This window comes from Sorex fumeus, unplaced genomic scaffold, assembly GCF_029834395.1.
Source record: "Sorex fumeus unplaced genomic scaffold, SorFum_2.1 ptg000058l, whole genome shotgun sequence".
Taxonomy (NCBI): Eukaryota; Metazoa; Chordata; class Mammalia; order Eulipotyphla; family Soricidae; genus Sorex; species Sorex fumeus.
This window is the reverse complement of record NW_026606115.1, coordinates 20,524,682-20,541,171: the sequence shown is the minus strand read 5'-3', so window position 1 is coordinate 20,541,171 and position 16,490 is coordinate 20,524,682. Positions and strand designations below refer to the sequence as shown.

The following is a 16,490-nucleotide window of genomic DNA, read 5'->3' as shown; positions in this document are numbered from 1 at the left end:
TTGAACACATTTATCTCTCTCTTTTCTTCCTCACCTTCTAAAGATCTACCAAATAAAGCCTGTTTCTACTTCACAAAAAATATAGCACTGTAGCATTGTCATCCCATTGTTCAACGATTTGCTCGAGTGGGCACCAGTAATGTCTCCATTGTGAGACTTGTTGTTACTGTTTTTAGCGTATCGAATATACCACAGGTAACCTGCCATGCTCTGCTGTGTGGATTGGATACTCTAGGTAGCTTGCCGGGATCTCCGAGAGGGTTGAAGGAATTGAACCCGGGTCAGCCGCATGCAAAGTAAATGCCCTATCTGCTATGCCCTCGCTCCAGTCCTCACAAAAATATACACTTAACATTTAGCACTGCTATAGAAAACTGTTCAGGAAGCCTATACTATACTTTATGTGTATATATATGCATATATGTACACATACACACACATATACATATATATATCACACATACGAAAGCACAGTTTTATGTATGGCCAAATTTTTGTGACCACTTAAATAAAATTGAACATATTGAAAAACATTGATACAAATTATAAACAGTTCCATTAAAATGCAATTAATCACAAACTAATAAGGCAATGTGTGATAGTCTTACCTCTGTTATAGCATTTAAAACTTTTTTGATGTTTTTTGCCGCATCTGGTATTTTAGAGCTTATTCCTGGTTCGGTTCTCAGTGATCACTACTGGCAGTGCTCAAAGGACCGTCTGCAGTGCCAGAGATTAAATATTAAATCAAAAATAGTATTTGAAGCAATGAAATCGAACTATTTGTTTATGCCTACAGTCAACTAGTTTTCACAAGTATGCAATGATAGAGAAAACAAGTTTTTCACTAATAATCATGAGACAACTGTGATCTCCACATGCAACAGAATTCAGTTGGACCCTATTTGATATTAAAGTTAACTCAAAATTGATTAAAGATGAAAGTATTAGAACTAAAACTATACTAGGCCCAGAGTTTGCCTTGCACACAGCTGACAATAGTTAGATCCCTGACAACCATATGGTTCCTGAGCACTGCCTGAGCGCAGATCCAGGAGAGAGCCCTAAGCTCTGCTGGTGTGACTAACCTACAAAAAGAACTAAAACTACAACCTTCTTAAAAGAAAATGTATATGTAAAACTTTATATGGATTGATCAACAGATTCCTGGATATGATTTTGAAAGTGAAAGCAACAAAATATATGAGATGTGTACTTCTACAAATCATTGGAATTCAAATTAATTTTTTGCCTCGAAAAACCCATCAAGAGAACAGAACACAGAATTTGAGAAAATATTAGCAAATCATAAACTTTATGCAAACATTATCTATAAAATTATAAACAAATCCTGTAATTCATTCTTAAAATGACAATTCAGTTCAAAAACTGGGACTAGCAAAAAAAAAACTGGGACTAGCTTCTTCATGGATAATCCTGTGAATAACACATAAAATGGACACTAAGCACATAAAAGTACTTACTGTCATTAGTCATCAGGGAATTGAAAAAACATAATGAGTTACCAGTTCCACAAAAACGAGAGTGATTGTAAAGTAGAAGATAGTAAGTGTTCATGAAGATCTGGAGAAATTTAAGCTATTATCACTGCTGCGAATGTAAAAGTGTTAGAGCACTGTGGAAAACACTTTGACATCGCATCGAAGTGTTAAAATAGTTGCTTCTGATCTCATAGCTTTACTGTTAGTTTTAAGCCAACCAATTACAACATATTTCCACTAAAAATGCAATTTGAATGCATGTAGCACAATTGTTAATCACAAAATGACTATTATATAGCCTAGAAGTGAAGTAATTCAAATGATGGTTGTTGGCTGACAGTAAACAAAGAGAAATGAAATACTGATGTGCACTACAACAGAGAAATATTTGGTAGAATAATAGTCACAAAAAGTCCACACACTGTATGATTTTCATTTACATAAAATATACTGTGTTTTATATACTATACATATATATATCCCAAGTATATACAGGAATTGGAGAGATAGTACAGGAGTTAAAGGACTTACTATTTATGCAGCTTGGTGCTGGTTTGATCCCCAGCACTAAATGTTGCCTTCGGATCATCTCCAGGAGTGGTCCTTGATCACAGAGCCAGGATTAAAGAGTAAGCTCTGGGTGTGGCCCAGAAAAAAACAAAAATTTATATTAAAAATGAAATATCAGTATAAATTTATCAAGAGAAGTATACATATATTATGGTGCCAGAGTGATAGTACAGTGGGTAGGACATTTTCCTTACATGTGGCCAACCTGGGTTTAATTACCGGCATCCCATATGTTCCCCCGAGCACTGCAAGGAGGAATTCCTGAGTGAAGAGCTAGGATTAACTTCTGAGCATCACTGGGTGTGATTAACTTCTGAGCATCACTGGGTGTGACCCAAAAAGCAAAAAATATGTAAATAAATAAAGAATATAGTCTTAAAAATAAATTTATGCAGTATGCATAATTTATCAAGACAAGGATATATTATATATATCAATATATATCAAGATATATATATATCAATATAAAGATAAGGGCTGGAGTGATAGCACAGCAGTAGGGCCTTTGCCTTGCATGCAGCCAACATGGCCGACCTGAATTCAATTCCTCCGCCCCTCTCGGAGAGCCCGGCAAGCTACCGAGAGTATCTCACCCGCACGGTAGAGCCTGGTAAGCTACCCGTGATGTATTTGATATGCCAAACACAGTAACAACAAATTCCCCAATGGAGACGTTACTGGGCCCGCTCGAGCAAATCAATGAACAATGGGAGGACAGTGACAGTGACAGTGACAAGGATATATTAATGCTTTCCAAAATTTATTGAAGTGATTACTATATAATTCTGTAACTTTACCAAAAACATTGAATTTTGTCATTTAAACGAGTTAATTATATTTAAGTTATATCTTTATCAAACTGTTAATAGGAAGTAAAACGTGATGACTATTCATTCAAACTTTACATTGGACTTTACTGTTGATCTGGATACGATAGTTTGAAAGAAGTAAAATTCAAGATCTTTATCTCCAGAATTCCCAGTTAAACAAAGAGATCCATTCCTTGATAATCTACTTGAAATTTGATTATAAGGTTCAGTGTGCTATAATAATGAGAATTCTATGATTGCTCTTAATTCCATAGGAACCTCCTTTCATCTACAACAATTAGATAGTAGATTAAGTTTCAGAGTCACAGACTGGCATAATTTATGAATTTAACTCCTATTCTTATTCTGCAGGATGAGGAAGAGGATCTTAGGACGGAACTCAACCTTTTGAAGAAGTACTCTTTCCACAAAAACATTGTATCTTTTTATGGTGCTTTTTTCAAAATGAGTCCAGCTGGTCAGAGGCATCAACTTTGGGTATATAATTATTTTATATTTATTCCATATGACAGAGGCTTACTTTAGGACGCACAGTTTCATGATCTGAGATGTCACTTTTATCCACTTACAAGAGAATTTAAGCACACGAACATTTCTTGAAGTAGTGTGAAAAGTCAGTCTCTAATTCTTGAAGCTCATAATAATGTAGCGCTGTAGCATGGTCCTCCAGTTGTTCATCGATTTGATTGAGCGGGCACCAGTAACGTCTGCATGGTGAAACTTGTTACTGTTTTCGGCACATCAAATACGTCACGGGTAGCTTGCTAGGCTTTGCCGTGTGTACGGAATACTCTAGGTAGCTTGCTGGGCTCTCCAAGAGTGATGGAGGAATCGAACCTGGGTTGGCCGCATGCAAGGCAAATGCCCTACCCACTATGCTATCGCTCCAGCCCACTCATAATAATAAAATACAGAAAAACCCTTTACTAACTTGGCAAGAGTATTGGGGTCATATGGGGGAAGATTTAAATAAACACTGGAAATGTGTATCCTATTTCTTTTCAAATAAAATTTTGTTTTTTTATGCAATTGATTTTCCTAAATTAGAGACATATTTGAAAGAACATGCAAATAATGGTAGGATAAATGTCAATTCAAATAATACGAGTGTTTTCAGTTGACATCAACATATGAGTCCATTTTAAGAGTTGCAAACAACAAAATAACATAATCTCATTCAATAATATTTTATTTTAACATTGATGAGATCAAAAATTATACCAATGAAAATAGAAGGAAAGGACACTATTTCAGGTCCTACTTTCATTATAAATAAGTCATTTCACTTTAAGTCACCTTTTTAAAGAATCTATGGAACATGCTAATGAAGATTCACTGTATATTCACTTGCATTTAAACATAACTCCTAGAAACTTTTTATTTTTAATTTTTAGAGCACATCTAACTGTACTAGTTTTTCAAACTTTAATATGCGTTAGAATCTGTTGGAGAGTCTAGCAAAATACAGACTGCTGGTTCTAACCTATGAATTATTCAATTAGACTGAGATGTAGAATCATGAATTTGGCTTTTTAGTAGTCACAAGTAATATTCCTGCTGCTTGTAGTTTTTACAAATTGAAAGCCAGCACATTAAGATAGCTTCAGTTTAATCCAATATTCTCCCCCAATTTTCTCCCAAATGTCCACCACCAACAAAATTTTCCTTACTATCACAATTCTTATTGATATTTAGTAAATATTTCTGCACAGCTTTAAAGGTTACTGGTGTTATTGATATGTAATTTCTTAAGTATTTCATTTTAAGACATTTTCTTTTTGGCTTTCTTCTGTGACAATCTCCTTTTTTGATATAGCAGTACTAAAATCAGTCAGTTATTAAATCTATACTCTTTGACACCATCTGTTTGCCAAGACATCTGCTATATGCTAGAAATGCAATAGTAAGCTGAATAGAAACATTTCTGGATCATTGTAGCACACCATTTATTTTCAAGGACCACCAATTAAATAATCACACAATGTATTCAGAAGGAAAAAGTATGTTTCTATGTGGGTAAAAAAGAGATGGTTCAAAATCAAGCTAGAAAATAAGAAACTTCCATGAAAAATAAAACTTAAAATGAAAAGCATTCTATTTCTAATGATTAATGCGTGATATCACAGCGGGTAGGGCGTTTGCCTTGCACGCAACCAACACGGCCAACCCGAGTTCGATTCCTCCGCTCCTCTTAGAGAGCCTGGCAAGCTACCGAGAGTATCTCGCCCACACGGCAAAGCCTGGCAAACTACCCATGATGTATTCGATATGCCAAACACAATAACAAGTCTCACAATGTTACTGGGCCCGCTCAAGAGAATCGATGAACAACGGGAGGACAGTGACAGTGACAATGCTTGAAAAAAGCATTCTATTTTCTAATGATATTCCACAACCCTTAGGCAATAGAAATCTTCTAGGTCAAGTAATATTTTTAAGATTTTTCATGGTGCATCTTAGAGAATGTTTCAATTCAGGGACTAGAGACATAGTACATTACTTCAGGCACTTAACCTTTTACATAACAGACAGGGATTTGACCCCTTGCAAATCATAAGTTCCCAAGATCACCAGTCATGATCCCTGAATGCAGAGACAGAAGCACGCCAGGAACACCACTAGGTGTGCACCAAAAACAACAAAATTTCAGTTGTTTTAATTCTGGTTTTTAATGGTTCAAATTAACTACCTTTCTTCCGTGAGCACAATGTACATTGTTCCCCTTAAAGGCAGCAAACATGAAAATTAACTTTTTCTTGGGGGAAAGGGGGGTCCAAGGAGATAGTCCAGAGGATTAGGTGCTAGCCTTGCGTATGGCTGAACCAGGTTCAATTCCCAGTACCACATAATTTTCCACTGAGGCTGAGCCATAAGTGATCCCTGAGCAACGATCCAACAGTGAACCCTGAGTACAACTGGGAGTGGAAAGAATAAAGAAATCTAACTTTGTTTTGATTGTCTGGATTGTTAGGCTGTTTTATATTTTCTCTATGTGGACATGGGCCCACACCTGGCTGGCATCAGGACTTACTCCTGGCTTTACACTCAGACACCACTCCTGGCAGGCTCCAGGTATGGGGTGTCAAGTATTGAATGTGGGTTGGCCTCATGCTCATCTTTTCTTTTTATATGACCTTGTACTCAGGTGAAAGGTGGGCAAGTATATAAGTTCTGAACATGTATAAACTGAGAATGATTTTATGAAAATATTGTAGTCCTAGTATTACAAAAGGAAAGAGACATTTTGACTCTATTGGGGTTGATATTTTTTCTTTCTTTCCTCCGTGATAATAAGTAACTAGCCTAACGTTTAAACGTAATTTTTTAAATTAATAAAGTAACTTTGATATGTAAAATATTTCATAAGATTGTTATTATAGAAAAATCTTCTAGTTTGATCATATAGTCTCTATATCATTGGACAATCTTCAAGATAGATAATATATGGATGGACATTTACTAGTTGAAAATTGCCCTAATACTTTGGTGACAAAAATCAAGTTTTTCTGAGAAATTGAGATCATTAATAACATAAAATGTGAATGATATACTCTAAGATATCTACCTTAAAATGGATTTTGGAGTGGCCTGGAGAGACAGTAGGGTACTTGCCTTGCATGAGTTCTTTTTGGATTCCATCCCGGCATCCATAATGCTCCCCCGAGGACAGCCAGGATTGTAATTCATGAGTGCAGAACCAGGAATAAACCATTAAGATTGCCAGGTGTAAACCAATAACAAAAGAAACAGATTTTCTTTGGCAGTAAATAAAATTTGAGGGAAATATGCAAGATTCAATTGGCAGTTCCCCTCTTGCAATTGTAGTTTGCCACTATCTTGAGTAAAAATAACTTATAAATTAAATGTAAAATAAAACAAAAATAAAAGCTCAATTTAGTCTTAATTTTTAACTATAAATTATTTTCAGATCTACAGGGCCTCCCCGAAATCCCACGTATGGTTAACTAACCCTTGGTGTGGTGCCTACTTTGTCTCCTTCAACTCTTTGGATTTACCTAGCAATTAATTTCACAAACTTGAAATATTCTCAAAGACCAGAAAGTTGAACAGTCTTTGCAGTATTGTAATCTCTAAACATCACATACAATTCAAATCATGTGGACTAAAATTCTCCAGAAATTTTCAGAGAATTACCTTCTAATTCTTTATACTTTTCTGATTTTCCTGAAGATGGTGATGGAGTTATGTGCAGCAGGCTCGGTCACTGACGTAGTGAGAATGACCAGAAATCAAAGCTTAAAAGAAGACTGGATTGCTTATATCTGCCGAGAAATCCTTCAGGTGAGTTACAAGTCTCAAAATGGAGACATTACTGGGCCCACTCGAGCAAATCGACGAACAACGGGAGGACAGTGCTACAGACAGTGAGTTTTAGTATCGTCATTCTCCCTGACCTGAAAATTTCTTGAAGGGCTGTGTGCATGTGTGTGTGGTGTGTGTGCATATATGTATTTATGTAAATTCTTTGTCATGTATGTCTGCTCATTAACAGCATTTTAACCTTTGAATCAGGAGAGCAGAAAGACCAAAAGCTATAGAGGGAGTTTTCATGTAATTTTTTGAAATTCTTATATATACTACAATATGGGTAAAAAAAGGTCCTTTTAAATCACAACTTTTAAAGTCAGAGTGTTGTGTTCAATAGTGTATGAATACGATTACTGAGTAATTATTGTGTTAATGATTTTCAGAGTTCCTAATAATATTATTTCAATGTCATTAGAAATTAAGTTGCATGTGAGGTAGACACAAGTGTTTCACTGAAGGATACCAAACTATCTTCAACTACTTTGCAAAAACCATTTGAAAAATGCCCTACATAAATGATTTCTTTATGTTAAACGAGTTTTCATTTGTGGATTTAGTACTTACCTAATAATTAAAGAATTGAGCAGCACTGCCAATACAGCGTCATTCGTCCTATCTTGGTTGGGTCTGATTCTCTTAATAGTGTAAACAGTTTAGACCACAAAATCTGGCGTGATATTACATTTTTATATAATATCATGCCTGTGATTCTCATCAGTTACATGATTTTACATACCTAATTTTCCTCATTTTTAGTAAGGGGTGATTAGTAGATTGATTGGAGAGTTGCTATTATGATATAATGTCTTACTTTAGGGGCCAAAGCCAGAAGTGCTCAGTGTCTATTCCTGGCTCTGTGCTCAGGGATCACTTTTGGCTACGCTCAGGTGCTGGGATTTGAGCCAGATTTGGCAGCATGAAAGTCAAATGCCCAACACACTGCACTATGGTTCCAACACCAAGATATAAAAATCTATTTCATGTAAAGAGTTTAGCACTGTGCCTGGCAAATAATGACACAATAAATATCTATCTTTACTATTTCAGCTTTGTAAAGTTTAGGATTATTTACTTCTACTTCTTTTATTTTTTTCATCTTGGTGGTTTTTGGCCATACACAGTGGTAATCAAGGCTTATCCCTGGGTTATTGCTCAGGAGTGACTCTTGATGGTGCTTAGAGCGCTGTTTATGGTTCTGAGCATTCAAGCCTGGGTTATTGGGATGCAAGGCAGACACTCTAATCCCTGTATTATTTCTCTGACCCTACTTCTACTATTATCTCTTCTAATTGGAACAATGCCACTGAAGTCAGTCTATGGATTAGTCAGGTCACTGATTAATCTTAGCAGTGAATGAGGCAGGATCCAGGATAGTAAACCAGTACAAATTTGGAGTGATTTAAAATTAATTTCCATATTTTATCAACTTCTCAGCCTACAAGGTTGATTAGAAAATATTTTGGACTCAACAAATGGTTGGATGAGAAACAAAGCAGAACAGTGACTGAACAATATATTTAAGATGTCCAGGTCTTTATTCTATGGTTAACTGGAAATATGAAGAAATATGGAGAGTAGAAAAGAAAGGATTGGCCCAGTGTCTACAAACATTGCTCTTTGGTGCTTTTTTTCCATGGGAATCCTGATTTATTTTCCTTCACTTATAGCCAAAAGTACTGTTTCTAGGAACTGTTTGTCGTAATTCCAGTTAAAACAAAGAATTTAGTCTGAAAAATCAAATCTGGGTTATTTTTCTTACAAAAAAGATTTTTTTTCATGAACACTAAGAACAGTATTAGAAGTTAAAAACATAGATTTAAGATACTATGTATGTGTAATCTTTTGGCAGGGCTTAGCTCATCTTCATGCACATCGTGTAATTCACCGGGACATTAAAGGCCAGAATGTGCTACTCACTCATAATGCTGAAGTAAAACTAGGTAAGCTTTTCCATGCCTTACTTTGAGTCTGAGGTATCTTAATGAAGATTATTACTTTCATGTAACTGGTTTCTATCATGCCACTAATATTATCACTGATTTAAGTTATCTCACCACATGCAGAAATTGTCATAAATTGAAAGCATGTTTAGAAATAGAGGTGGAAATAGAGCAAGTTCAACATGCTTCCTTTAAAACATGTAGATAAAAAAGATTTTCAATTATGTTTAGACGCATTTTATCCTATGTAATACTAAATTTAATTGAATATTTATCATATGCAAACTCCCATACCATTAATAGCGTTTAAGAAATTTTCCAGGTGCTTAAGAGTTAGTAAAGCAAACAAAGCAATTGCAATGCATGTGGCTAACCTGGTTCAAACCTGGGCACTGTATTTGGTCCCCCTAACACTGCCAGAAGTGTATCCTGATCACTAAGCCAGAAGTAAGCCCTGAGCACTGCTGGGTATGACCACCTGAACCCAAAAAATAAAATATCTCACACATGAGAGATACCTTTTACAAAGAAAACTAAAGGACTGTTAAAGTACTTAATCACAAATTACTTATTTGGAATATTTTCTCAAATTTAAATAAATATTATCAGTAAGAAATTATGTACTTGTAATGTGAAATCAAATTACCAGGTAGTCCCTTATTTTGTATTACAAGGTTTAGAATGACATAATTTATTTGAATATCCTAACATATTATCTCATAAGAGAATAAGTAGGTCACTTCCTTTTTTGTCAAAAGGACTGTTGTTTTGTTTACATAATACCATATGAATGACAGTGCTATATAATAGGAAATAATGCATTTTTTAAAAATTGTATTGATAAGTTTTTCATTTTCACTGATAAATTCAACCAGAATAGAGAATTTTCTCATTCACTAAGAAGTTGAACAATTTCTTCTCAAAATAAGTGAAAAGCCATTACAAATAGATATTGAAATACTGTGCTAAATATATCAAAGATTGGTAGCTCTCATATTTAACTGTGTAGTATAGGTAGTTTGGTATAAAACTACATTGTACATTGTTTATGAGGCAGGATTCCCATATACTTAAGTCAAGTTACTGATCAAGCCTACTATTTATAATTCAGAAGGGAAATTATTTGTGAAAAATCACTGAAAAATTGGTAAAAAATCCATGCATTAAAGCTCATTTACTTTACTCTGTAGAAGCTAACTTTTAACACCGAAATTAGACTTATTTTACACCCTTTTCTTGTGGGCGATGCGGTGGTACACTCAGTTGTGTTGAAGATTTCTTCCTAACTTTGTGCTCAGGAGAGATTCTTGGCAGTGTTTGGAGAACCACATACGGTTTGGGGGAACCAAAGTGGGTCAGCGTGATCCAAGGCAAATACCTTAACATCTCTACTATCTATTCAGCTCCTGCACAAAATTATTTTTTACTTGGTGAGATAGGAAAATTATTGTATTGCAACTATATTTGGTCATTACTCTGTGTATTTTCTTCCCAGACAATAAGGGGAAAGTTTGTACTACCACTGAACTTTATTTTCTCTAATTTCATCTTTTCTATTTATTTTGATTATCACTATTTCTTAAAATATTTGCATTTTTCCACTTCTTCTCTGGTAGTCATAAATAAAAGTGTGTCTGTAATAAGTGTTTTTGGCAATTAAAATTGGTCCTAGATAATGAGATTGTTTAACACCCAATGGTAATTTTCACTTATAGTCAAACATGTTTTGTTCTTTCTAGATGCTCCCCTGAAGACTGTCTTAAATTCTTATTTTTTCTTATCCTTTTCTCTTTAACATTCTTTAAATTATTTTTCAGTGTTATTCTCCATCCTTTCCAGGAAACCATTCTAAATTATAAAATCAACCTCATTTTTCATTCCTGTCTTATTTTTTCTGGACTAAACAAATCATCTACTTTAGCCATTATTCTGTCTGTTTCTGAGGATACAATATTAAATATTTTCATATAATGAATCCCACAGATGAATAGAAGACATTTTTAGTGTAAGCTAAGATTGAATACCATAGTATATATTTGTATCTGATTCAGAAGTTTTACAGACTTAATCTATATTCTACCAGGAAAAATACAATGTGATACAAATTTCTAAGGTCATGAGTAAGCTTACTATACTGCTAGTAGATTTCAGATACAACTTTTATTGCATTTCTTCTTTGAACTTTGTGGCAGGTCCAAAAACTACATATGTTATCATTTCAGAGACTCAGGGTATACTGATGGAATTTTATTTTTAGTATTAATGGTAAACATTTAGCCAAACCTACTGTAGATTTATAATTGTTATCCTGAGTCTCTTTCCAACATAAATAGCAGTGAAATTGTACTTCCCAGTTTTTCTTGAGTAGACTTCATGGTAAAGTTTTCTGAGCTGGAATAAAAATCTGTTATCCATTGTAGCATTTGTATTGGCTTTCCAAGTTAAAGTAATAACTTATTGAGCTCTTTGTTACAAAATAATTATTTGCCTATGCTGATTTTCACAGTGGATTTTGGAGTTAGTGCCCAGGTAAGCAGAACTAATGGAAGAAGAAATAGCTTCATTGGGACACCATACTGGATGGCACCTGAGGTGATTGACTGTGATGAGGATCCAAGACGCTCCTATGATTACAGAGTAAGTGTGAGCATTTAGAGTGAGTGGGAATAAAACTTTGGAAAGGACTCTTGATGACTACAGATTTCTAGTGATAAAAATAAAAGGTTAAAAATTAAGTAGATTATCTTTTAATGGGCTGGAGTGATAGCACAGCGGGTAGGGCATTTGCCTTGCATGTAACCAACGTGGCCGACCGAGTTCGATTCCTCCGCCCCTCTCGGAGAGCCCGGCAAGCTACTGAGAGTATCTCGCCTGCATGGCAAACCCTGGCAATCTACCCGTGATGTATTCGATATGCCAAACACAGTAACAAGTCTCACGATGGAGACATTACTGGGCCTGCTCAAGCAAATCGATGAACAACAGGAGGACAGTGATAGTGACAGTAATCTTTTAATATTAAACACTAATAGAAAATACTACCTACAATTCCTATAATTAGCTTGGTTACATGTGTACATTTTTAATATTGTAGTAATAAATAGCACTATTTTAAATGTTGGTACTATACCCAGCTGTGTTTGGGGTTTAATTCTGGCTCTTTGCTTAGGGATCACTCCTAGTAGTCTTGGAGGATCATACGGAGTTTGGGGATGAACCTCTGTCAGCCCCGGGCAAGGATTCACACTGCCCTCTCTCCAGCCCCAAAGCAATATTTTCTAATAATTTACACAAAGTAGAGTTAGCCATATTTGAGGAATCTAATTCATTGTTCTTATAACTTTTTGATACTATTATTATATTGCATATGAAAATTTAACTTCCAGTGGCTGAGGGCTTTGTAAATTTTAAAATAAGTAAATGCAAGGCCAATTATTAATCCCCATAGTATCATAGCTCCAGAAAGAAAAATAAGTTGATTACTTGGGATAAAAAAATCTTTGGCATAGTTAACCTCTAAACCACACAAAATGTCAGTGGAATCGACAAATTAACATTCATAATATTTATTAAAATTTCCACTGAATCTGCAATTTGGACTGTGTGCATATACAGTACATTTTTTCAAAAAGCTGCTATGGAAAGAAATCTCTCCAGTTGCTATAGACTAGAAAAACCACAGTTGCTCTCAACTCATAACTCATCCAAACAATTCATTGTGGTTTAACTGTGTGGATTCTAGGACTCAAAGTTGAAGTTGATTGATTTAACGTTCATCTCTTTTCCCTTTCCTTAAATACTTTCAACATGATCTTCAAAAAGATCTATTTAAAACGTATTATAGTCCAGTATAATTAGGATTCATAGAGATTATGGAAGAATGATGTTTGTTGAATGAATTTCTGCAAAAACAGTGATTTTAGGCTGTAAAACTGTTTTTGTCTTCCATGAAATTTCACCCACATTAGTATTTTATTTTTTTAAATCTATGTAATTGAAAATTTAAACAAACCATCACAACTCTGATTCTAAGAGATCTACAAGCTTGGATTACTAAAAATTCAACTTAATTATTCATTTTATTTATTTTTTTAATTGAATCACCTTGAGATACAGATTTACAAGGCTTCATGATAGGGTTTCAGTCATACAATGTTTCAACATCCAATCCTCCACCACTGTATATTTCCCACCACCAATGTCCCCAATTTCCCTTCCACGACCCTCTCCACCACCCAGCCTGTCTCTACGGCTAGCACTTTCCTTTTTTTCTATGTCTGTCTCCTCTTGAGCTTAATGGCTTGCAATACAGATATTGAGAGGTTATCATGATTGTTCCTTTCCTTATTTCATCAGACATTTCTTATCCAGACTGGTCATTTCCAACTTGGAAGCCTGCTTCAAGTGCTTAGGTAGAAGGCAGTTAGGGTACAGAAGTGATCACTCTGACAATGATAGTTGGAAATCAATTAAATTGTTTAATAATCATCTAGTCATGATTATTTCATGATTATAATCATCTAGTCAGATCCTTTACATCTAGCCCAGATCTCTTTTTACATTTTAAAGAACAATATTATAATACACTTGCAATGCAGTTGATAACAGTGAAGGCAAATTCATATAGTTTACTATAGTATGTGTGACTTATTTTTATGATGATAAATCATAATTGTATTGTCATAGTAACTGCAGAAAATGTACTATGTATTACTTCATGTAATACTTGTTACAGGTTTGTCAGGAGGCATCCACAATTATCTGTCACTTACACATGGAAACCTTGAGGTTCACAGAATTTAATTAATTACTTAAGATTGTGCATTTTGTACATCCTTGTTATGAGATTTCCTTACAGCACACTCTTGGTATTTTTGTAAAAGCAGCAATAGATATACTTTGAAAATAAAGATTATTTAAACTGAATTCCATCTCATAACAACCTGTTCAATGGTCCAATACTGGCTGGTCTAAAGTTCAGAAAGTGTTGTCTTCAGTATACCAGTCTGTAGCAAGATTCACTATAGAAAATCCATAAAATGTCTCTGGTACTGATTTCTTTCTTCAAACAAAGTTTCTTTTTATATTCTAAATAATGCCAGTTTCCTATTTTTACATATCTTTGATAAATTTTTTTCTTTCAGAGTGATGTGTGGTCTGTGGGAATCACTGCAATTGAAATGGCTGAAGGAGCTCCTCGTGAGTATAATTTCTTAATATCTGTTAAAGGTTAGAGAGATATGCTTTATAAATCTGTTTCTTTGGAACAGGAGATCTCCACTACTGCCACGCAGGTACCACACTATGTGCCAAACTATACGTGACTTCCTGTTCGGTAATTACCAAATAGTGTAGTGATAATGATGATATAAGTGCATAGAAAGAGTTTGTTATTGCTGGATTTTACTAATTTTCAGCTAATTATTGTTATAGCACAGCGGGTAGGGCGTCCGCCTTACAAGCGGCCAACATGGCCGACCCGAGTTCGATTCCTCCGCCCCTCTCGGAGAGCCCAGCAAGCTACCGAGAGTATTCGATATGCCAGACACAGTAACAACAAAGTCTCCAATGGAGACGTTACTGGGCCCGCTCGAGCAAATCGACGATCAACGGGAGGGCCTTTACCTTTACCTTTAACCTCAGTAGTATTTGTTTCTGACAGTCCCAACCAAGCAAGATCCAAAAGTGTTTCAGTAAATATTTGTAGAATGTAACATTTAGGTTCTGGAAGAGTTGCATACTGTTGGTATTACAGGTTTTTACAATTTATAAAATCTTCTAGTTGTCCATTGAAATTGAGCTAATATGCTGGTTGTTAGATAGTAAAAAAATGTTTGCTTCATTAGTCAGTCCTGTATCCCTTTGGTACTTTCTTTTTTTCCATTTAGTAATGTTAGTGCCATTAATTGTTCAAAAGTTTCCTCATGTTTCCTTAACCATTCTAATATTTAAATAACTCATCAATATTCTATTATTTTAAAAGCATTTTTTTCTGGGGCCAGAGCAATAACACAGCAGGTAGGGCGTTTACCTTACATAGCGTATTTTTCATAAATCTAGTTATATTAGTGATATATAGATTAGGTGAGAAGTAAAAAAAATGCCTGAAGTGTGTAAGGGTGGAGAAGGCAGAGTTGTTTTTCTCTCATCTTCTCCAAAAAGACACTATAGGTTCCCATATTCTTGCAAGCTTGCCTACACAGTATCCACCCACAAAGCTTTACACACTTGGGTTATATTGGCCCTATATTTCAAGGTCAATGGGAATAATTTTTAAAAGGATAATTTGTAGTGAGAAAATTGTCGATAATTCATAGTGACAATGAGTTATTTTTAATTATATATAGTTTTATCTTTTGTTTTATGGTCTGGAGCGATAGCACAGTGGGTAGGGCATTTGCCTTGCATGCAGCCAACCTGGCCGACCTGAGTTCGATTCCTCCGCCCCTCTCGAAGAGCCTGGCAAGCTACCAAGAGTATCTCATTCGCAAGGCAGAGCCTAGCAAGTTCCCTGTGTGGTATTTAATATGCCAAACACAGTAACAACAAGTATCACAATGTTACTGGGCCCACTGGAGCAAATCGATGAACAATGGGAGGACAGTGACAGTGTTTTTATATTTTCATTGAGATTTTTTGGTAATAATGGTTTCTCATACACACAATTCCAACACCATACCTATCAGGAGTGTACCTCTACCCTCGCAATCTTGGATTATCTATCTGCTGATGGGGCTGAATTTAAAAGTGGGACAAATATGGATGTCAGCTGCTGCTGATTGCAATCTTTAGTACTCTAAATTACAAAGTATCTATGTTGGATGAGTATAATAAAATTATGGTTAAATTGTGTATATAGCATATATAAAATTGAAATGATATTGGGGAGATAGATATTGTTCCTGACCATTTCTTTATTTTCTATGGGCAATGTTCTTAGTCTCTGAGATTGCCACTTACTGCTGCTGCTACGTCTTTTTCCTATTTTTATATATATGGTGTTTTATATTAGTCTCAATGCTTATTTTTGTTTAGAATTAATTCCTACATTGATTAGTAATTTTTCTATTGTTTCTGAGCATTCCATACTATGACTTAAAAATATTTTTCAAATTTGTACTTTTTGATTTACTTTTTGTTTAATTTTTGCATTTTTAACTATTTAGTGCTGGGTGAAAAACAATGTAATGAGCAAACTGACAGACTCTATGAAGAAAGAGAATTTCAGAGTATATGAATATCAATATTCTTGAAAAATAAGGTTACAAACCAACAGATTCTTTTTAATGTTCAATACTAGGGATAAAACTCAGAGTCTC

At 34.9% G+C, this 16,490-nt stretch overlaps 1 protein-coding gene across 1 annotated transcript in view; it reads left to right on the top strand.

The window, feature by feature from the left end:
• Positions 1-16,490, top strand: part of NRK (Nik related kinase) — a 138,751-nt gene that overhangs the window by 70,969 nt on the left and 51,292 nt on the right. The window contains exons 5-9 of the mRNA XM_056125691.1: positions 3,254-3,379; positions 7,094-7,204; positions 9,081-9,171; positions 11,678-11,808; positions 14,316-14,370. Of these exons, the coding sequence (XP_055981666.1) occupies positions 3,254-3,379; positions 7,094-7,204; positions 9,081-9,171; positions 11,678-11,808; positions 14,316-14,370 (514 nt within the window). The remainder of the gene's footprint in view (positions 1-3,253; positions 3,380-7,093; positions 7,205-9,080; positions 9,172-11,677; positions 11,809-14,315; positions 14,371-16,490) is intronic.